At 40.8% G+C, this 21,253-nt stretch overlaps 1 protein-coding gene across 9 annotated transcripts in view; it reads left to right on the top strand.

Moving 5' to 3' along the window:
* Window positions 1–2,821: 2,821 nt before the first annotated feature.
* cngb1a (cyclic nucleotide gated channel subunit beta 1a) overlaps window positions 2,822–21,253 on the top strand; it is a 37,405-nt gene continuing 18,973 nt past the window's right edge. Inside the window, exons 1-21 of one of the 9 annotated variants that reach the window (XM_080300872.1) lie at window positions 2,822–3,181; window positions 5,592–5,718; window positions 6,275–6,314; window positions 6,413–6,464; window positions 8,483–8,585; window positions 9,769–9,788; window positions 9,904–9,918; window positions 10,219–10,318; window positions 10,816–10,840; window positions 10,925–10,997; window positions 11,580–11,680; window positions 12,225–12,282; window positions 12,633–12,662; window positions 12,850–12,910; window positions 13,009–13,036; window positions 15,421–15,554; window positions 16,497–16,594; window positions 16,743–16,880; window positions 17,069–17,110; window positions 18,683–18,802; window positions 20,627–20,641. In XM_080300872.1, coding sequence (XP_080156998.1) covers window positions 5,593–5,718; window positions 6,275–6,314; window positions 6,413–6,464; window positions 8,483–8,585; window positions 9,769–9,788; window positions 9,904–9,918; window positions 10,219–10,318; window positions 10,816–10,840; window positions 10,925–10,997; window positions 11,580–11,680; window positions 12,225–12,282; window positions 12,633–12,662; window positions 12,850–12,910; window positions 13,009–13,036; window positions 15,421–15,554; window positions 16,497–16,594; window positions 16,743–16,880; window positions 17,069–17,110; window positions 18,683–18,802; window positions 20,627–20,641 — 1,379 coding nt within the window. In that variant the 5' untranslated portion in view covers window positions 2,822–3,181; window position 5,592. Of the gene's footprint in view, window positions 3,182–3,662; window positions 3,684–5,591; window positions 5,719–6,274; window positions 6,315–6,412; window positions 6,465–8,482; window positions 8,586–9,768; window positions 9,789–9,903; window positions 9,919–10,218; window positions 10,319–10,815; window positions 10,841–10,924; window positions 10,998–11,579; window positions 11,681–12,224; window positions 12,283–12,632; window positions 12,663–12,849; window positions 12,911–13,008; window positions 13,037–15,420; window positions 15,555–16,496; window positions 16,595–16,742; window positions 16,881–17,068; window positions 17,111–18,682; window positions 18,803–20,626; window positions 20,642–21,253 lie in introns of those variants that run through there. The other 8 variants (XM_080300866.1, XM_026176534.2, XM_080300857.1 and 5 more) reach the window with 8 other exon arrangements.

Raw genomic sequence — 21,253 nt, 5'->3', positions numbered from 1 at the left:
TTCAGCCCTGCTAATATTTATCCAGACAGTGTGTGATAAAGCAGGTGCGGCGGGGTGGAGCGGGACAGTGACGGAGTTTTATTGATCGTAACAGGGCCACATGGTCTCAGGTGTGTCCCAGCAGGAAGTGACCTCCCTGTGGAGGGAGGGGGTGATGGTGGCCAGAGAAATCGGGGCCTTGACAGGTTAGATGGTCTAAACGAGCTGCTATGGTGATGCTGAGCGAGTCGTCACACTCATTCAGCAGTCATCCATGAGTCAGCCTTTCTGATCCCAACAGTTTTAATCTTCCCTGCATGAACAGAAACAGGCACATTCATCGTTACCACAGACGGTCACAGCTGGAGCAGGATCAGCAGGAAACCCTCCTGGAGAACAGTTAACAGCTGGAAAAGGTGACCAGGATTCAGGGAGGATTCAGGGTTACCTGAATTATGCTGCAATAGGTCTAAGGTGCTGGAAGATTCCCATGATGCACTGGGTGTTTCTTCTTCACTCACTATGTGTTAATAGACCTCTCTGCACTGAATCATACCTGTTATTAATCTCTCTTCCTTCTCTCACCCCTCCACCATGTTAGACACATGATATGGATGCTTCTAGATCATGAGGTGTTTCTCTCCTTCTGCATACTTTTCTCTTCTCATTATCCTGGTAAAAGTTCATCTTGGTTTCCTCCACCAAACAATTTTTTTTTCAGCGCTGTGTTGGCTCTTCTAGATTTTTTCGACTTCCTGTTCTTGAGTGTAATCCGTGGCTTGCACCTCGTTATAAACTCTTGATTGTAGACCTCGTTAATGACACCAGAGTAACACCTGAAAAAGAAGCTAAAGTTTTCTCTTCCTTTTTATCTGCTTCTCTTTTATAAAAAGCTTTTATGTGAGAAAAGTTAATAAAAGAAAAAACAGACACAAAGCCCACAGAGCTTCATGCTGTAAGCAGTTTCACAGTCTGTGGTCGATCCTTTTAGTTTATCCCTTTCTGTTGAAATCTGTATGGCTTGTAATTTTGTGCATAGCACAGGCAGGTTGACCTGCACGGTGATGACACCACCCTCGGCTTTCTCCACAGCTGCTGGATAAAATCCAGACTCAAAGCCATGAGTCAGTGCTTGATTGGGAAACCCTGGGATGATTTACTGAACCACCCTGATGATCCTGACAATGTTGTTGGGATGTGACAAGTCAGATAAGAAAAAGATATCCTGGGAATGCTGGACTGGATTCATGGTACAGGGTTTGGCTTCTGTGTATTGGGGCTATAAAAACGAGGTGTGCAGTATGGGGTCATGAGTGAGATTAGCTTCTCTGAATAAGTTGTGCAAAAGATTTCTTTCTTTAAAGGTTTCATACCGCTGCGTGCGTTTTATCTACAGTAATCTGTGCAGGTGTAAAACTCCCCTTTTTTTGGCTGCAGATATATTTTGTTTGGATAAACAACGTCTCTGAATATTACTTGTTCTAGAAAAATGTAAACATGTGATTCCTCCTTTGAAAGCTGTTCTCTAAAAGTGAAGAGTCCTGATGAAGGGTGTTTACTTGCTGGGAGGTGAGGAGCTTTACACAGTGGTGTAATGCAGAGGAATGCAAGCTGAGTTCAAGCTGCCCTCGAAGGGACGAGCTGAACTCTGAGGGGCAGAAAAAGAAAATGAGGGCTGTCTGCGTGGCGCTGATAACACAATCAGAAACTCAATGTCGTCAGAGATATGAGAGCTGAGAAACGAGAGCCAGGTCTGCTCCGTGTGTGGAACTGAGGACGACACAGATCATCCACAAGAGGGCAGCAAAGGCCCAGTTCACCCGAGTCCACTGCAGAGCATAAAGGCTCATTGTGTGACTGTTATTACACTTCATGACACAACACAAAGAAAAATGAAGCAAACAGGATGAAATTTTTATGATGCAGCAGAACTGAAGGTCAAACATCTGCCAGGTGCAGGAAAGGAGACAAGGGAAGGACAGAAGAGAAGATTACATTAAAAACAGAATGGAGACGGGAAAAGCAAAAGAAGCAGAGAAGAAGGAAGGAAGGACAGAAAAATGTCCGACCCTTATTTAAGGTGCACTCTGAGATGGCGCTCAGGTATCTGCAGTGCCTCATCCTCTGTTTTGCTGACACTGGACTTAACCTCGTTAGCAGCTAATCCTCAGGGCCACATTAACAGCTTTAACACGGAGTCGCCACAGTGTGCTGCAGCCCAGAGCTGTAAACAAGCTCCAGAACCAAAACCAGGCCCTTACCAAACCACCTTTATCCAAACCAGAGACAAAAAAGGCAGTGAAACGTCCACGGCTCTGAGGACAAACGAGGCCTCTGACTTGTGGAATCAAACCTGTAAATTAGAGTTATTAACAGCTTTATTACAACAAGTCAGCGACAGAGATGGTACTGAACTTGACATGTTAGTCACCGTTGGACCTGGAAGCTTTTTCCCTGACGTAGATTCAGTCATATGGAGCAGGTGGGATTCTAACAACAGAGAAATAAATCAGTGGATCGTTTCATTAAAAACAGAACCTCAAAAGAAAGCTTTTTCATTTTCTGCCCCTTGTCTGTTCTATGCCCAAAACACCTCAACTAGGAGTCATTCAGGACGTGTCCCAGTCAGATGGTCAAGCCGCCTTAACTGGCTCCTTTCGATATAGAGGAGTAGCAGGTCTGCACCTCCTCAGCCCTCTAAGCCCAGAGGAAGCTTGTTTCTCGTGGCCATAGGTGAGGCAGGAACATAGACTGATCATCCCCAGTCCCATCAGCACTTCGGGCTCTTTGTTGCTCAGTGAGCTCTTCCTTAGCAAAGAGTGACTGACTAGGGGTCGGCTGTTGCCATTTGCACAGAGGGGATGTTCTTGGTCGGGGATAATGTTTACATCGATGGTACCCAAGGTTTCCATCGGAAGATTGTTTTTCAGTTGTTTATTTGGTGTCCGATTGCTGGATAGATCTGAACTTTATTGATAAACCATTGTGGTTTGGTTTGAGGACTGTGGTTCCCTTCATGGTTCAGCTTCTGAAAGTGTAACCTGATTCCATGTCTTGCCCTGCTCTGCCTTTCATCGGCTTAGTAATCTTGTTAGCAGAGTTCCTGCGTAATCCTCCCACAGTGTTCAGATCCCTGCAGGTCTACACGGCTTATTCCCCGCAGCTCTGTGGGATGCTGCTGGACCCCAACTGAGCAACTCAGGTAGGACAAGAGACGCCCAACACTTTGACCACTGACACCTCCATGGATGCTGCGTAGCTTTGAGAACAATGAAATAAAGTCGATTAGGTGCCTTGTTTCGCTTACAGTTCAGGTGCATGCCCTGGTTTCGAATGGTAGTAGCTGGTGATTTGTACTCTTTAATTTTGTTTATACTTATAGTTCAATTTGAGCTTCCTGAACCAACGAATCAGGGCAGGAGACACAAGGCTGAACCATAACTATTGTTTTCTTCTTGGTCTGTGGTTTTATCAGGTTGTCCTGTAAATTTGATAAACTTGATTGCTGCTGATGCCGTGAACTTCTGCTAACACACACTCATTTGTTTGATATTGATCCCCAGTTTTGGGTCTTGTGGAGGTCTAACTGAGGCAGAGATTAATTAAACGTGGTTTCTGTTGAATTTTCAAAAGATGTTTTTCTTTTTTAACATTTTAGCATAAGCATCAACAGGAGAGCTCCCAAAGTCGCAAAATTGAACCGGGTGAGGGGTATATTTAAGTAACTTTGAGCTCATGAAGTCAAAATGGTTTAAAACTCCGAGTTATGTCTGCTGTAAACTCACCAGAGGTGCTCTTCTGTGAGTTTTTCTTTACCTGAACTGAAGCTGGAGGGTGTTGGTGACTCTGAAATCCTTTGAGAGCAATTTGTAATTTGGGATGACAGAGTTAAAACTGACTTAACACAAATAATGAGCTGCAGTGTGTGGAAACAAAAATCGAATCTTTTAGTAAAAAGTGGCACTACACTAATTTTAAAATCCAAAAAATCAGCCTATATTAAAAATATACTTATGTGAAAGTATTAATTAACCCAAAATATAAAGTGCAAAAGTAAAAATATCATTTATGCACTAATTCAATGTGTAAGTGTTCTGTTTTTAAATATTACACTCCTGAAATATAATAATATCTCTTTATATGGTTCGTTGGTTAAGTTTACGGTTTGTGTATCGCATCATTATGCAACAAAAGGTAGAATATTTACCTCATAAATAAGGAGGTGATGATGCATAAAGAAGCATAAAATGAAAGTAACTTAAAAAATATACTTAGTTACTTTACAGGATGAAAACAATGGTCCAGATTAGTTTTGATAAATCTGGTTTAACCTGAGGGTTCGATCAGTTAGGAAGCTCTCTCTTTTGGCAGTTATCTGAAAGTCTAAAAAGAATAACCAGTCAATTCGAAAAGCTCTACTGCTTTCCTAAACCAGCTGATTCGCTCACCTGGCGAAAGAGCCAACTAGCTTAGCAGCTACTTTATAGACAAAAACAAAAAGTGAGAGAGACACAGACACCATGAAGACACAGACAGATGAATCCTTAAGTTTTACTTTTTAAAGCTAGACTTGCGTATATTTAAAAAAAAAAAAAAAAAAGGTGAGTCTGTGATGTTATCTGCTAATACAACCCGGCTTGATTAGCTTTGCGACGGTAATCAAGATGCTAATTGTAGCATATGAAACCAGGCTAGCTAACCTAGCTAAATATATTAAAACTAAATATAAATATAAAAAATAAACAGCTGATTCTTTAGTGTGACTTAGTCCAACTAAACACTGAAAAAGACATTTTTAGTCGACCAACCTTTAAACTCCAGAAAAACAAAGAGACTTCAGGCTGTTAGATGAGTCCATTATTTCAATGCACGCAACATACTTTCACATTGCTGCGCCTTGATCCTGATGCCAGGTCATCATGAGTCAGTCGGTGGTTTTTGTGGGACAGCCCTAAAATGGTAACATCTGTACCCTAAAAACACATTGCATAATGCTAACGTTGCATTTTATCACAATAATCATGCAGCTTTACCAGTTAACGCGTCAACTTTGTTCTGTGGTTGAAAACAAGCCAGATAGAGACTAATAACGTAAACACAATATACTTCAGTGTTAAATTTATGGTAATGTTGTTGTATTTCATTATCAAATGCAGTGTTTTAGAATATAAATATAACATGTTCACATCTTTCCATGTTGGCTTTCCTTTTTTAGAACTGGAAAAAAGGAAAACTGACTAACAAATTAGTCAGCTTCCCAACTGGTTAATTGGCACATACCCCAATTAGAAAGTAAAAGTGCCAAACTGGAGACCAGTGTAAATGAACGTATGGCTGCAGTGAAAAGCCGTTTTGTGCTGCCAGGCCTCCTGTGGAGGATTAGGGTCAGCATCGGTCTGATCTAATTCGGACTGACACTCAGCCAGACATGATCTAAACACCGTTAAGTGCAGCGGGAAGCTAATTGTGTTTGGTTTCCATGTGTCCTCATATCCACAGGCGTTTCCGTAGTGATTGTAAACACAGAGCCTGCCCTGACATGAAGAAGACGATAATATTTAGTAATAGGTTCACACTGTAATGGCTGACAGTGTCTGTTCTTCTTCTTTGAGGATGTTGAGCTGGGTGGTCAAAGTTGTTCCCCAGCCGCCTGAGCCCAAAAAATCAGAAGAACAGAAGGATGCTGCCCCGCCCCCTGCTCCTGCCCCGCCCCCTGCAGCTGCTCCGCCTCCAGTTACTGTAAGCTTTGCCCAACTAAAAAATGTTTTATTGTGTCATGTTTACGGAGCATTGTGAGGCAGAATGGGTTGTTTGCCTTAATAACTCAAATTTTTGTGCTGTTCTGGAAACCACAAGTCTGTGTGGTACCGCCACACTTTAACAAAAACACATGTTATTAACAATGTCTAATATTAAACTGAAACAACAATGTTGGTGATTGGCGGAGGTTACCGTTACTATGGAAATGTTGAGACCCATTATTTGAACCTGAAACTCATCATCAAAATCAAATATTTTTTTTAATAATCTTGATTCAGCTTGGAGCTAATTGGCTTGTTTCAAGGCTTAAAACTCTTTTTTCTGAAACTGATCAGAGAAAATGAACAGGAAATTCACTACGGTCACTGTCAAATCCATATGGACTATCATGATTCTGTAAACTATGGTGTTGAAGTGTGTGTGCTAAATGTCCATCATGATACTAATACTTTTATCCAGAAGTAGTATTTGCACTGTTACTTTTTATGCATTATTTTAGTTAAATATATATAAGATGACTTTGTGTGTTAAACAGGAGAAGAAAGTGAAGTTTCAAGATGAAGTCAAAAGTGAAAGTAAGATCATTCACATGCAAATCGTTTAACTTTGTGTAGCTCAGTCGGCATCTTTGTTTTTTAAAAATATTAAACATATATCAATGTTTGACTGACAGCACCAAAAGCTGAAAAACCAATGCAGGAACCTCAGACAGGAGCGGAGAATGGGTAAGTTATAACCTGCAAATATACCACACAAGACACAATGTTTAAACTTAAACACAATGTTAAACCTAAACTATACAAAAGGAGCCAGCAGTGCAGCTCATATTTTCCTCCTTATTTCCTGAAACCTTTCCTCATAGTTGCATAAAAATTAGTTGTTATTTATACGCAAGTTACAACTGTATTTCCAGCAAATCCCAACACACACTGGTTTTATTTATAAGGACAAATATTTTTCCAAATGAGTTTATTTGTTTGGAAAAGTACACATGAACAGTATTATAACAAACATTATGGTACAACTGATAAATATACAACTCTGAGTTCCCAGTTCAAGCTATGGCTGATAGCTACATTAGCCTAAACTGCTGCTAAATTAGTTGAAATCTAATGCTAACCTAGTCCTTCAAAGATAACTGAAAAACTAATTTTCCTCTGAATTTTCTTAATACTTCTATAGAAAAAATAGCTGGATATTTATGACATTTTATAAAATGTTTTTTTTATTGTTTTTATTTTTATTATTATTTTTCAGTAAAACCTAACTTAAAGGTTTTATTAATCCTAAAACCTAATATTATACAGATTTACTAATGAGTACTAATAGCTCTAAAATTCCTGTTTCATTCAGCTGTTAGACTTTATTAACAGTTACCGTATTTTTCGGCCTATAAGGCGCACTTAAAATCCTTTAATTTTCTCAAAAATCAACAGTGCCCCTTATAATCCGGTGCGCCTTATATAAGAATTCTGGTTGTGCTTACTGACCTCGAACTGATTTTATGTGCTACACGGCGCTCAAAAATCTTTCAAAAAAATGTTTTAGTACGACTTTGGTAAGCTATGAAGCCGCACCGCTTGATGGATTGTTGGAGCATTACGGCTGCCATAGTCAGGAGCCTCGCAGAGTAATCTGGATCCAAAACTCCGTCCGCTTCAGGTCCCAAAGTCAAACGAACACTGCAGCATCACTGAGAGTTACAAACTGTCTAAATTCTTTCATCTGTAATAAAATGATCAGCGTTGCTGCTTTACCAGGTGTAACAATTAAGTTTAAAATCCAGGCATCCATGAAAACAGGATTTATTAAATTTAACAGAGTTAGAAGTTAGCAGGAAGTTAGCTCGCTAGCTTCCACCTGAGCATGATATAGCATGTTCTGACTGAGAGATTTCTGAAACAATTCAAACGTACAGCTCTGCTATCACTTCCAACATAAATGAAGACAGAAAACTAAACAGTAGTGACGTTTGTAGGGTTACTGAAGTTGGGCTAGCTGGTATATAATGATGTGCTATGTGGTGGCTAGCGGCACAGCTATGTTAGCATAACATAAACACCGTGAAGCTGGTGGATAAACACTAACTTTTTTCCATTCAATAAAAGTTAACGTGAGGGTTCCCGATCATTAGGGACAAATGCCAAACTTCAGTCAGGAGAACAACTGAGATAATCCATCCACAATACGAGTTAGTCTTTAATATACTGCAATAACATGGGAATAGAGCAGCTGTGAGAGAATTCAATATTAATGAATCATTGGTACAGAAGTGGAGGAAGCAAGAAGAACTAGTTGAGTAAAGTGTTTTGTTTTGCTCCTTATAATCCGGTGTGCCTTATGGTCCAAAAATACAGTACTACACGATGGAAACATGATGTTAATGATGGATTCTTCACTGTGAATGTCTCATAGTTTAATTTTATCTGTGATAATACTCCCCTGGAGAATGCACCATTAGCTTGCTAAGAGACTTTTCCCTTCTTAATGATTTTAGTACCTTTTTTCTTACCTCTGACTCCAGTGAGGGAAGTAACCAGGGACATTTTCCTTGTACACACTAAAGATTAAATATCTCTTTATGTTTTTCAGCCTTTAAACAAGCTGCATAATTTCAGTAGCATTTTTGATTTTGAGCCCTGATTATATTTCGGTTCAGTGTTACTTTAGAAGGGAAAAAAAATCTTTGCTTTGTTCCAGGAGAGTGAATAAAAAGCCTGAATTTAAACGTTTACATCCTCAGCCCAGCAGCTGGGTCTCAGAGCGGCATGCTGACGTGGATCAGCGGCGCTTTGCCTCAACCCGCAGTCTCACCGAAAATGAGCCGAGCAAACTCCACTGCCAAGGTGAGGTCCTGATAAACGACCCTGGGTCTGACGCAGAGTCAGACTCAAGCTTCATTTTTCAAAAAGATAAGTCTGTGAGGTTTTCATAAACATCAGATGAAATCTCTGTTGGTTTACAAGGTGGCAGTCCTGATTTTAGCCCTTAGTCAGTTTTTCAGTTTTTCAGATTTAGATTTTCAAAAAACAGAAAATTGATCGCAGCTTACACACACAGAGCCACTAGTCACAAACACTGTTGCATGTCAAGGTAGAGATCGACAACAATGAGGTCAATAAATAAATAAATACATTAAAAGTAAGATAAAAACTAGAATACAAGGAGAAATGTCTAAAAATGATCAACTACATAATCATTTTCTTTGTTATTGACACATTTAACTCCAGATAGTTATCATCACACCACTTTACAAATTCAGGTAAAACGGGATCACAGTGCTCTGTTCTCATAAGACGTCCTGCAGATGTCGGTGTACATAATAAAAAGAAGATGTGCCAGAACAAAGCCCTGAGGTGAACCAGAGCTTCACACAATCCCACTGGACATTTGTCCGTTAACAAGGACCTGGACAGACTCGCGCTCTCGCACAAATATGAGGCTGCATCTTGTTAAAAGCAGAGGAGAAATCAGCAAACGGAAGTCTTGCATAATAATGATACTTTTTAAAATCTCACTAGTGGTTTAAGTGTGCTGTGAACCTTCCAGAACATAAACTGTTCCTTCTTTTAATAATAGGAGTCACAAAAAGACAAAAATAAACAGAAGCAGAGACACAAAGAGACCACTTACAGTCAGAAACTGATCTCTTTGCCCATTTCTTCTGCTGACTTATATTCTCCAAGCATGATCGACTCTTCTAGTGTCCAGACCTGACCTGACCCTGAATGCTCACTATCTTTATAATTGGCTAACAATCTCACCATAACAGTTTCCCAGGATTATACCTGTAGTCCTTCCTGAAAGCTTCATCTGAACCCCACACCTGCTTGATGTCTCTCTGAAAGCGCTCGTAGGGCCAGTTTGAGAAGTTAGTTTGTGATTCAGAAAACGCTGATGTTTTTACGAGTCTTGGACTGATCGGTTTGAACATCTGCTGCAGCTGGATCCAGCAGTTCTTTCAGGTCCAGCTCTTTTATTGTTCTCATAGTGTTTCCTTCTCTTTTCACTCATGCTGCCTACTCACAGGAGGAAGTTGAACCAGCCAGGTAAACAGCTGTGTGTGAAACAGCTCTGTGTTCAGTCTCGTGATATTTGTGTAGAAGCCGGAAACGTCAGAACTGTTAGACTCAGTAATGGACTTTGCATTTTCTGCCCTGACAGTAAACCCGAAGACGAGTGAGTAACCACCATAATAAAAACTAAATACTAATCTGATTCATAAGCCGATCAGCAGGCATATTGCCAAATAGTGAGCAGCTTGAAAAGCCTATCAATGAGCGGAATGCCAAATAGTGAGCAGCTTATCAAAGGCAGGATGCCAGAGATCGAGATTCTTTACGAAAAGCACCAATAGATCAGATGCCAGATAGCGAGCTGCTGTTTAATCCTTCATTAAGCTTCGCTGGATCTTCCGCAGCGCCTCCTAGTGTCCCGTAAAATCCCTCTCACAGTTATTAATGCATGTTTCTTCCTTAGCAAAGGGATGATTGCCTGGATATCTCAGGGTCTGGAGAAGGTTGTTCCTCAGCCTGAGTTGAAGAGCAAAGAGCCGCCCACAGCTGAGCAGCCGGCAGAGGTACGCCAGCACTGACTGATGGACTCCAGCAGCTTCATCTGAAAGCTGTTCATGTCTCGGCCAAGTTACTCCTGGCCAGTCCTTAATTGCACCTAAGCAGTCAGCATATTTTGAAGGTCTCACTGTTGTTGTAAATAGTGTTTGTTTTAAGTATCTGACCAAACCCGGCCATCGACTGTCAGCTAAAGTTATTAAAGCTAATTTACATCTCTGATTTCAATTTTATTTTAAACAAAAACACACATCTGACTCTGGAGTGTTTAGATCATTAATAGTTCTTTTTTTAAAAGTTCTGCTAAAGTCCAACATCCACCACAATCATTTAAAGAAATCCTGAACACAATCTGAAACCCCAACAGTGTGTGGAAAGCTAAAAGTAATCTTAAACATTGGGAAATCATTGATTACAGATTCTGCAGTGTTTCCATCTCCATGATCATATTTTTAGCTTTTACCAAAAATATTCCTGCCTTGGTTACATGCTTGTTTCTCCTCAGGTGCGTCAGGCTGCACCTGCTCCAGGTGAGAACAGACCTGAATATGTTTGCAGACACGGACTGGATTTTAGCTGCTGCTCAGTCAATCATCAGTTTCCTTGTCTTTCAGCTGCAGAGCCTCCGGTTACTGTGGTGGAGGTGAAACCGGACCGAGATGACAAAACTGAAAACAAGCCACCGAGGTCAGCGTCCTGTTTTACAACATTATCTTTCCTTTAAATAAGCGTCTGTGTTTTATTAAGATGCAGGGGCGGACAGAACTATTTATACATTAGATCAGCGGTCCCCAACCCCCGGGCCATTTGGTACCGGGCCACTAGGGCTGAGGCTCAGGTGTGAAATTCATGGTTTTCAAGATTTTTATCGTTTTTTAATTTTATTTTTTAAATGTCTTTATTGTTAACTCTGTTTCCCCAGGTCTTTTCCTTGTGTTATGAATAAATCTTCTTTTTTGTGGTACTGGTTCTGGTTTTATTTTGTTGTATTTATCTTTGACACCTTAAAGGCCGGTCCGTGAAAATATTGTCTGGCATAAAAGGTTGTGGACCGCTGCATCAGATGTTAGAGGTGAGAGATGGATGGGTAAATGAGACTCAGGTGAAGATAATTAAGCAAAACAAGAAGTAAAACTTGAGATAGACAGAGGAGAAAATGAGACAAACAAGACATAAACAGAAGGTTAACACAAAGAAACAGAACTCAGCCACCTCACAGGAGCTAACTGTTCATGTGATATTTCAATCTGCCTGTGTTCTTACTCACAGCATGATAGACTGGATCAAACAGGGCATCGAGAAGGTGGTTCCTCAGCCAGAGATCCATGTTCGCTCAAAAACGGAGGCTGAAGCTCCAGCTCCAGCTAAAGGTATCTTTACTTCTCATTCAGCCACAAATCATCATTATAGACCTATTTAGCTCAGAGATTTTCTTTCATGTTGTGGTGGTAAATGTTTGATTTGAACTGCTTTGCTTGGTTGAGCTCACCTGAAACATCATGTTCTGCTGACAGCTGGAGAAAAGAGAGTACTTATTCTTTCTAAAACAAACATTTGGACATTTAATCACCTTCGACTGGCTGTACTTTTGTGATATTTGGTCCTGGTTGAAAACACAGAGGTCAGCATAGTTGTAGATAACCTTCACAAAAACCAATAGAATCAGCATTTTATGGAAATACATGTTTAGATATTATTCAGCAAGAAAATCTTTACGAACTGATGACAGCTTTCTGATTTTTTTTTAACTATAAATGCAGTTGCTAACAGCAGTGTAAGCTGCGTCCAACATCTGTAATTCTACTTAGCCTCTTTCTGCCAGATGCCTTTTCTTGGACATGTAAAACTTTAGGATTCAGTGGTGCCGTTTTGTAAAATTGTGCTAATATGATTTGCTCCTCCCCTTTTAAACAGCTGAAGCTCCGCCTCCAGCTCCTCCACCTGTCCCCAAACCAGCCCCAGAGACCGAGAAGTGAGTCAAACCTTTGTCACGGTGTTGTGTCCTGTTTTAAAGTCTTTAAAAGGGAATCAGGCCCTGCGGAATGATCTATTTTACTCTAAATTGGACCATAATTTACAAAATGAGCATCATGTTTCATTCGGTAAGATTTAAAACTAGTGATTGAGACCATAAACTCACCGGAAGGTGTTACTTAGCTCAGAGATCAGGTGAGCAGGAAGTACATTTTCTCACAGCCTTCTACAAAATCATGCCAGAGGAGTCGCCCCCTGCTGGTTATTAGGAAGAATGCAGGTTTAAGGCAGCTTTGCTTGATTTTTCAAAGCTGGAAGCTCAGGTCTCTCCTACTTTTGTCCTCACAGGTCCACCAAGGAAGCCGAGGAGCCACCAAAGTAAGTGGAAACATATTTATGTTGAGATAGAAAAGTATTTTGTCCTTGTTAGCAGGGAAGCTAGCGTTAGTCCAGACAGAAGAAAAGCAGTTCAGCGTCAGGTTTGGTCCTGAAAACCAAACAAACCATACCTCCATGATTCTATGCGGATGTTGACTGTAGTCAACTCTTCTTGTTGTTCTTCCAGCATGATGGGCTGGATCGTCAATGGGATCGGTCGCATGTTGCCTCAGCCCGTGCAGAAGTCGGTGAGTTGCTGTTACACGACGCTCAGCTCTCGCAAACATGCCATAAAATTCCAGTTAGGTCAGGTGACCTGAAGGTGTCATCTGTTTCCTTCATACAGGATGCAGGAAATGACGAGGTGCAGACCAGTAAGTACAACAACAAACCAACATCAGAGTTGCATCACACTCAGTTGTGAGTTTATTAGTGGCCAATTGTACGATGAGCAGCTTGGACAGAAAATACTGAGATACAGATAATTTACATCCATCCATCCCAAAGGGAACAATACAACAGGAAACGCAGCTCGATGATCCGATATAAATGCACGTGAAAAGGAGACTTTTTATATGCTGTAGCTTGTTTTGAGCAGCCACCACTGACACATGAAGATCCCAATATAGACTTTCTGAAGTTGGCTGAAAGTTGGTTATAGAAATCATGCTGACTGAAAACCTGGTTCATCCTTACACTGTGACTCTTGGAGTGGGTGTAAAATGCATTTGGTTGTTTGGATGCCTTCATTAAATATACTAAAGTTCTATATAAAAACATTTACTGATTTAATAGAAGTGAGGTGGGAAATTTCTCGCGTTTCATTGTTACAACCAAACTTTTCGATGACAAACACCCTAAACCGAGCTACAGATTTAAGTCAATTAAAAAGTAATTTTCTTACTACATCTATTTTTTTAGAAGACCCCATTTATATTATTCTGTGACACGTGCACTGGCGAATTGATTGATTGGTTAGTGGTAGGTCAGGGGCTGGTGTCAGTGATGAGGCAGACTGTAACTGGGCTGCTCTTCTCCTTCTGTTTCAGGGGGGAAAGGCGGACAGAGCCCCTTAAAATAAAAGGAGAAGGAAGAGCGGGACAGAGTCGCTCACACTGACACTGACAGCAGCAGACACTTTAACTGACTGACGGACACTCAGAGCTGTTTGCGCACAGCTACGGCAAGATTCAGTCCTGTAGCGCTCACAAAGCTGCACTGCTTTTGTTTTGCACAGCCATCGTGCGGAACTTAAACTTAGAAAAGGGGCACAATTGTATGATTTTATTCAAGGGGACTCATTCTGCTTCTGCTCCCTGTTTTGATTGTTTGACTCTAACAGAGTAGCTTTGCATGATTCAAAGTCCAAAATAATCCTTTGTCTCACACCGGGTCGTTGTTCATTCACAAAGTTCTTTCTTTGTCTAAAACATTATGTTAGCTCCTCCCCCTTTCTTATGATAAGCTGCCCTTTATAAGGTGGGCGGGGCATCCGTGTCTGAGATGACCATATTAGGGTTAATCTCACTCTTTGCCCATGTTTAATATGAACTTCCACCATCTGAACAGGAGATATTTGAAGGAAAACAAACAAAAAGCAGAATATGTCCCCTTTAATGAACACCAGTTATGATTAGGAAGTCTTTATTGCTATGCTCTGTTTAAAGTCCAAGCCTTTGGTGCCCCTTCATACTGGGAACTCTGGATTGCTGGTAGTCCACGTCAACTGCTTGCTTGGTAAAGGGGACCAGTTGTTCTCATTTCCAGCTCTTTAATCTTTTAATCCTGGAACTTAACCAGAGTAACTTGGCAAGATTCTCAGGTGAAAATAATTCTTATTTATCGTATATTGCCCCTTTATGTAGTTTCCTGTCTGAAACTAGCTGCTTTAGCTCCCGTCTCTTCAAGGTACCCATCTCTAAAAGCCCAATGCCTTCTGATTGCCTGACTTATGGAAGCCTACAGAGGGGCAGCACCTTGTGTTTTTGAGATGTACTGCCTGTACGTCATGAGGGTGCTGTTCCTGTAGCAAGTGACTTCTGCGTAGTCTTTGAAACTTTGAATACAAATAAACATAAATATGTTTATTCATATTAAAATGATACCAGCCAGAAACTGAGGTAAAGCACAACTGGTCCCCTTTGAAGGTTTTTGCTAAATCATTGCAGACGACTACAAAGGAAGCCTTTTGCTTAATATTCATTATAATAAAGACATTATTTGGAAAAAAAGGTGTCTGTTGTGTTGTTGTTATAAACCTGAAAAGGGCAATAGACCTATCAATCAACCAACCAATCAATCAGTTATCAACTGTTCAAAAATCTAATCATTTCTAGCAACTTAAGCTTTTTTAGGACTCAAAGCACATTTATTTCTAAATTCTTCAATTAAAATATTTATTTCAGACATGCCAGTTAAGTAGCAGGTGCTTAAATACTTCACAATATGGATCAAAAGGAGCCGTTTGAAAATCTAGACGTTCTAATAATTAAACCCGCACATCTAAAACAAATGAAAATGCAGTTACTCAGTATGAATTACCTGAATTACCCCAAACACAGTCCATTTCTTTACTTTAACCTTTTTAAAGCAAAAGTTTCATACTAGCCATCTGTTAGGATTACTAGATTGATGTATGTTTCTTATTACAACCTTTTAAATGAATACTCCAGCTTTTACTGCACCTTCTTGGAGACTTCTAAACACATAAATATAGAGAAAGTCTTCAGCCCTGTTCTTCCTGCCATGTGCCATTCAGTCAGTATCATACAGAAGAACACAGACCTGGTGCTGGAGGACATTGAACAGGAAGAAGTCAAGGAAACAAAGCCGGAGGTGAAGGAAGAGCCACAGCTGGAGAAGAAAGAGGATGTGAAGCCATCCAAAAAGGAGGTGAGCCTGACCTGACCGCATGATTGTAACACACAGCTCTGAGCCACACCAGTGTAATATGCTCACTATGAACATAAGTATTTTAAATCAAATTGTAGTTCTGCCACAGGTAACATGGTACTAACATGGTACTAACCCATGTGGAAGAATGGTATGGTAGCAGCTCTGCAGTCGTAGTCCCAGAAAGGCATGACAGTACTTCAGTTACCAGTACATGTCCTTCAGGATATCAGTATCCCAATGCCATGGGACAATCAACATGGTAGTACCAGTGTAGGCACTGTGTCTATTTATATGGTACCATGTTTGGTATTATGGTTTCACAGTAACTACAGGGCACTCTACTATGGTAGCACCAAAGTAATGGCAGCACTTCTATTACCACTGTAGTAAAGATTGTAGATGGTGTATAAACTTTTGTCCTTAAGAACAAGGGTCCAATAACCCCAGTGGCATTTGGAAGGATAAGTGTTAATACCAGTGCTGGTACTGTGGCCATCTAAATGTTACCACGGTCATTTTTGAATTAACACTTTCAGTGGGAAACTAGTACTACCAGAATAAGTTATTTAGTAAGCACTTTAGGTACTGCAGCACTTCAAATACCACTGTAGTACTGGTTGTACCATAGTATGTTTTGCAGACCCAGGATACCAGTATTCCAGTACCATGGCAAAAGTGAAATGGCAGGAGAACTGTAAACACTGTGGTAAATAGTGTGATATATGACAGCAGTCCCCAACCTTTTTTGCGCCATGGACCGGTTTATGTCTGACAATGTTTTCAGAATCAGACTCCAGTCTCAGCACTATGGGGAAGGATAAGGTAATACTAACAAAGGCCTTGTGTAAATGTTATCATGGTGCTACCAGAGTTCATTAGGTGACTGATGACTGCTCGAGTGAACTGTTGCTAAGTAACTAAAATCATGGCTGGTTGCAGACTGGAGATGCAGAATCACAGGTGGATGAGTTGAGTCCACTGATTGACAGCATCAAAAAGGAGGCTGGAGAGGCAGTCCTAGCTCACATGGAGGAAAGGTTAGCCTCAGTCTTTTGTCTCATATGTGCAATAAGGATGATGATGATGTCTCTTGGGCGTTCTTGGGGAGCAATTTTAGCAAGATGTCTTTGTTATTTAAGTCACATAAATTCTTCTATCCATGACTATTGATTGATCTTGTTACAGGCTGCAGCAGGAGCGTCTGGAGGCAGCTCGTGTGGCCGAGGAGATGGCCAGAAAGGCAGCGGAGGAGGCAGTCCGCCAGCTCGAGGTGGAGCATTCAGCTAAGATTGTAATAGAAACACTACCAGAGTCCAATGAACAGTAAGTAACATCAATTCAAAACATCACGCATGAGCAGCGCCATGGCAAAGTGCTCTAACCTATGAGCTTATTGGGATTTATCAAAAAAGATCCTTGTTGTATCTCAAACATCTGAGCAGTAGTATGGTAAACAGAAAACAGTCCAACGTGACCTGAAACCTCGAATTGCTCCTGTTTGCTTTGAACAGGCTGCCCAATATCCTGGAAGAAGAAAATGAGGATGATCCAGAGTAAGTTTCCTTTGGTGAAGCCCAAATAACAATGCTGTGGGTCTTACATGCTGCTTTTGTGCTACTAGCTTAGGCTGCTGCAGCTTTTATATCACCTGAAAGTGATGGGACAGGTGAGACAATGTTCTTATCTCAAACACAATCCACATAGCACTTTATATTCCAAGTGTTGGGTTGAACAGTGTGTTAAATAACTTACATGCTACTGCTGAACTCCTATCAGCAACATGTACGCTTTCATGAAAAGAGAAATTTCCCAGCTCTCTTTGATGCCTTTAACAACAGGCTGGTTTCTCTCATCTTTGATTGCACTCAAATCAAAGGATGCCACATTAGCTAGCAACATTAGATAACAATAACTAGAAAAAAATCTTTTTCATCTAATGAATGCTGTCTAGCCAAATTGAAGTGTGGGGAAATGAGGATTATCGTCAGCAGAGCATTTTATTGATGGGGGCTCTTTGATTGAAAGCTGTCAATCTTGGCTAATATAAGCAAACACTAGCTTACTTGTTAGTCTTAAAGATTTGTAAGCTACCTCACACACCTCACTCCCAAGGCTGTTTGTGCAGATAAATTAGTTTTTTCTAAGTTACTTTATCAGCTAACATTAGCTAACATATTTAGCTAATAGTGTTATATTTAGCTAATAACACAGCTAACATATTTCTGTAGATAGCTATGTAAGCTAAGTTAGCTAGCTAGCTAACCGTAGTGTCCTCAAGTTACTACTTGAGAAAATCGCTGGAATGTAAATGCTTATTGGCTAGTTGGCTACATCTAAGTTAAAAACAACTGCTAACACTAACTAGTACTACATGTAACATTATACTGTACTGACCTTAGCCAACAGTAAGTCATGTAACAACACAAAGCCAAGGTGTATGGCATCAATGTCACTGTACAGGACATACAGGTCATACAGACCCCTGATGTCGGTGTGTCATTCATAACAGCTGTTTTTATGTCACGCCATCTGTAAGATCCTTCCCTGAACACTGACCTTCCACATCAGTCAGGTTCCGCAAACCAGTCGACTAGTTATTAAATGTCAAAAAAAATAAAACCTTGAAAAATTCCAACTTCTATATGTTATAATTATGAGAACATCTAAAACAATTAGAGCACGAAATCGTAAAAATACTATACATTCAGGTCCCATTCAAAGAACAGGCTGTTGGAATAGGAAGCGTTATTGTTGGATTCAGCCTGTTTTTCTTTAAATTGATAGAAAATTGATTTGAGATCGCTGCTGTCGCTCTGTGCGACTTGTTTCTGTTCTTGTAGAGTTATGAAATATTTTATCAACATTTTCAACATAAGGCCTCCAAAGGTTTGCTGTGTGCATATCCATGTGTCCATGGATAACAGTAGTGTAGTTTGTGGACAGTTTCTGCTGGTCTAGCCTTTTTAGTTTAACAGCAGGCTTCATCTTCATGCACCTTCGCTGCTCTCTGCTTAGCTCTGTCGCTACCGCCTTTAGCTTCAGAATGGTTGAAAGATGAGCTCAGCTGTCTCAGGTGTCTGACTGGGACTCTCCATCTTATTTAACATTTGCTGCACGCTGTTCAGGTTACAAAACCTGCAGGAGGACAGTGAAGACAGCACAGAGAATCAGAGTCCTGAGGAAAATAAAGTGACAGAGGAAGATAAAATCAAGACCACTGTTGAGGAAGAGACTAAATCTGATCAGTAAGTTTGGTCATAGAATTTGGTCTGCTTGTAGAGTAAGAAACTAAAAGATACTCAAATAGTTTGCACACACAAGTGTGCACTAAGAGGCTGATGTGCCTGCTGGCATTATCAGATTTATGAAGCTTTAAACCTTTTACATCTTTTTAGAGCAAACTGAAGTCCTGCCCCGTTCCTGGCTGGTATCTCTTCTTTTTAACAGGTGTTTGTTCGAACTTGACTCGCTGCACTAAGAGCTGAAATCAGTTTTGTCACTTGGAGAACATCCTGAAGGATAAAACCAGAGGGCCGCGCAGTCAGTTCTCCCATAGCTTTTTCCTCAAACTTGGTTCACAGCTCGTTTACTTTTCCATAGCACTAATGTTGCCTGGGTACTAAAGAGTCCAATGTATTTGCAGGAGTTGGTTGGCCAAATAAAACACTACCCGGTTTTATTTGGCTCCTTTCTAGCGCCAATGAATAAGACCTAACGAGAAATGGTCATTTCAAATCTTCAAGTTGTCATTCGGTTGTTAAACTAAACTTTCAGCGCCTTGAGGTAACTGGTGTTGTGATTTGGTGCTACAGAAATAAAATTGAATTGAATTAAACTGTATACCCAAGATGAATGTTAGAGACTTTTTTTAAAATTTGCCATGTAGTTAAAACAAAATCCAGCCCTTCCTATGATGGGTCACTGATGACGTCCAGCCTACACATTGTTTAATTTCCTACATGTGTTTTGGCCATACAGTGCTTCTGTGAAAACATTTTAAATGTGTCACATCAGTGAAACCTGTACATAAATGCATATTTATAAAAAGTTCAAACCTAATCTGCACCAGCGTAGCCAGCTGTCATAACAGCTCGGCCCCAAAAAGCACAGCAGGCCAGACTTTGAACAACACAACCTCACACCACAGATTTAACCTAAGAAGCTGATTCCTGTTGTTAACGGTGAATGTCAGACACAGCCAGCTGAAGTAGCTCAGTTGGGAGAGCGTTACACCGTAGATCTAAAGGTCCCTGGTTTAATCCTGGGGTTTGGTAAGCAGACAATGGGCAAGCTTTTGGCAGCTGGATAGTGTAGTGGTAAGTTTGATTCCTTCCGAGTATCCAGTAAGGGTCCTGGCTAGGTCCAAAGGAATGGTAAATGGCCTGTATTTGTATAGCGCTTTTCTAGTCCCTAAGGACCCCAAAGCGCTTTACACATCCAGTCCATCCACCCATTCACACACTGGTGATGGCAGCTACATTGTAACCACAGCCACCCTGGGGCGCACTGACAGAGGCGAGGCTGCCGGACACTGGCGCCACCGGGCCCTCTGACCACCACCAGTAGGCAACGGGTGAAGTGTCTCGCCCAAGGACACAACGACCGAGACTGTCCGAGCCGGGGCTCGAACCGGCAACCTTCCGATTACAAGGCGAACTCCCAACTCTTGAGCCACGATCGCCACGAATGCCCTGGAATGGTGTGGCTACGTCTGCAGCTCGGACGCAACACATTTTCACTGCATGTTGTACTTGTTTCGTTACGCTGACAAAGGCCTGACTTCAGCAAACTGGCATGATGGGTTCACGTGGAGTCTCCTGGTAAAGCTCTCTTTGGTCTCCAACAACTAACTTTCTGTCGTTAGATGTTTCCTTTGTTGTATGTATAGAGGGGCTTTCAGAGTTTATGGTTATCCAGAAATCAGGGCAGGACTTTGGTTCAAATAGTTTTTATGCCCAGACGTTTACTATGCACTACTCCTGTAGAAGTTGCTTCTTTCAGTTTTTCCAGTGATTACATTTACCTTTTATTTTCTGCTGCGTCTTGCCTACTTTTCTTCTGTGAATCAGGGCAGATCTCAAAAGGTAGGTTGGATTTTTTTATAGGCGGTATAACCACACAGAATAAAGCAGTTCTGTTTTTGTCAGCCAGCTACTGTGTTTCACCTGCTTCTGGTGGCTTCATTATGGTTAACTATAGTTGAAGATTCAGTCCAAGATACAGCCAAGAGGGCACATTTTGCTTTGTATAATCGATTACCTTGATTACTTAGAACAAAAAAATACTAACAGGCCCAGACACAGCCCAGTGTTGTCTTCTTTAGCAGTGTTGCTTGAACAGGGCAGGTATTGTAATCGATTATATTGATGTTCCCAAATAATGCTGACAGCATCCTGTTATTTCTAATATAACCGCCAACAATTAACAAAATAAACCAAACTAAACTGGCTCACCATTTCTAGAAAGAATTTGATGTGTTTAAATGCGATTCGTGTCCTCTGTACACACTTACCCATAATAACAACGTTATCCAGTGAACGGCAAAAATGAGAAAAGATCTCACCTCAGATATTTGCCCCATGGGGTTCAGGGTACAACCTTATGTCTGAATGTTTGACCAGTTGCAAACATTTTGTCTCATAATTTAGAAAAACAGGACCCAAGAGTACAAATGTCAGTATTTCCCTATCAGATCC

This window comes from Astatotilapia calliptera, chromosome 1 (assembly GCF_964374335.1).
Source record: "Astatotilapia calliptera chromosome 1, fAstCal68.1, whole genome shotgun sequence".
Classification (NCBI taxonomy): Eukaryota; Metazoa; Chordata; class Actinopteri; order Cichliformes; family Cichlidae; genus Astatotilapia; species Astatotilapia calliptera.
The sequence above is the reverse complement of the archived record's forward strand: the minus strand, read 5'-3'. Positions and strand labels throughout refer to the sequence as shown.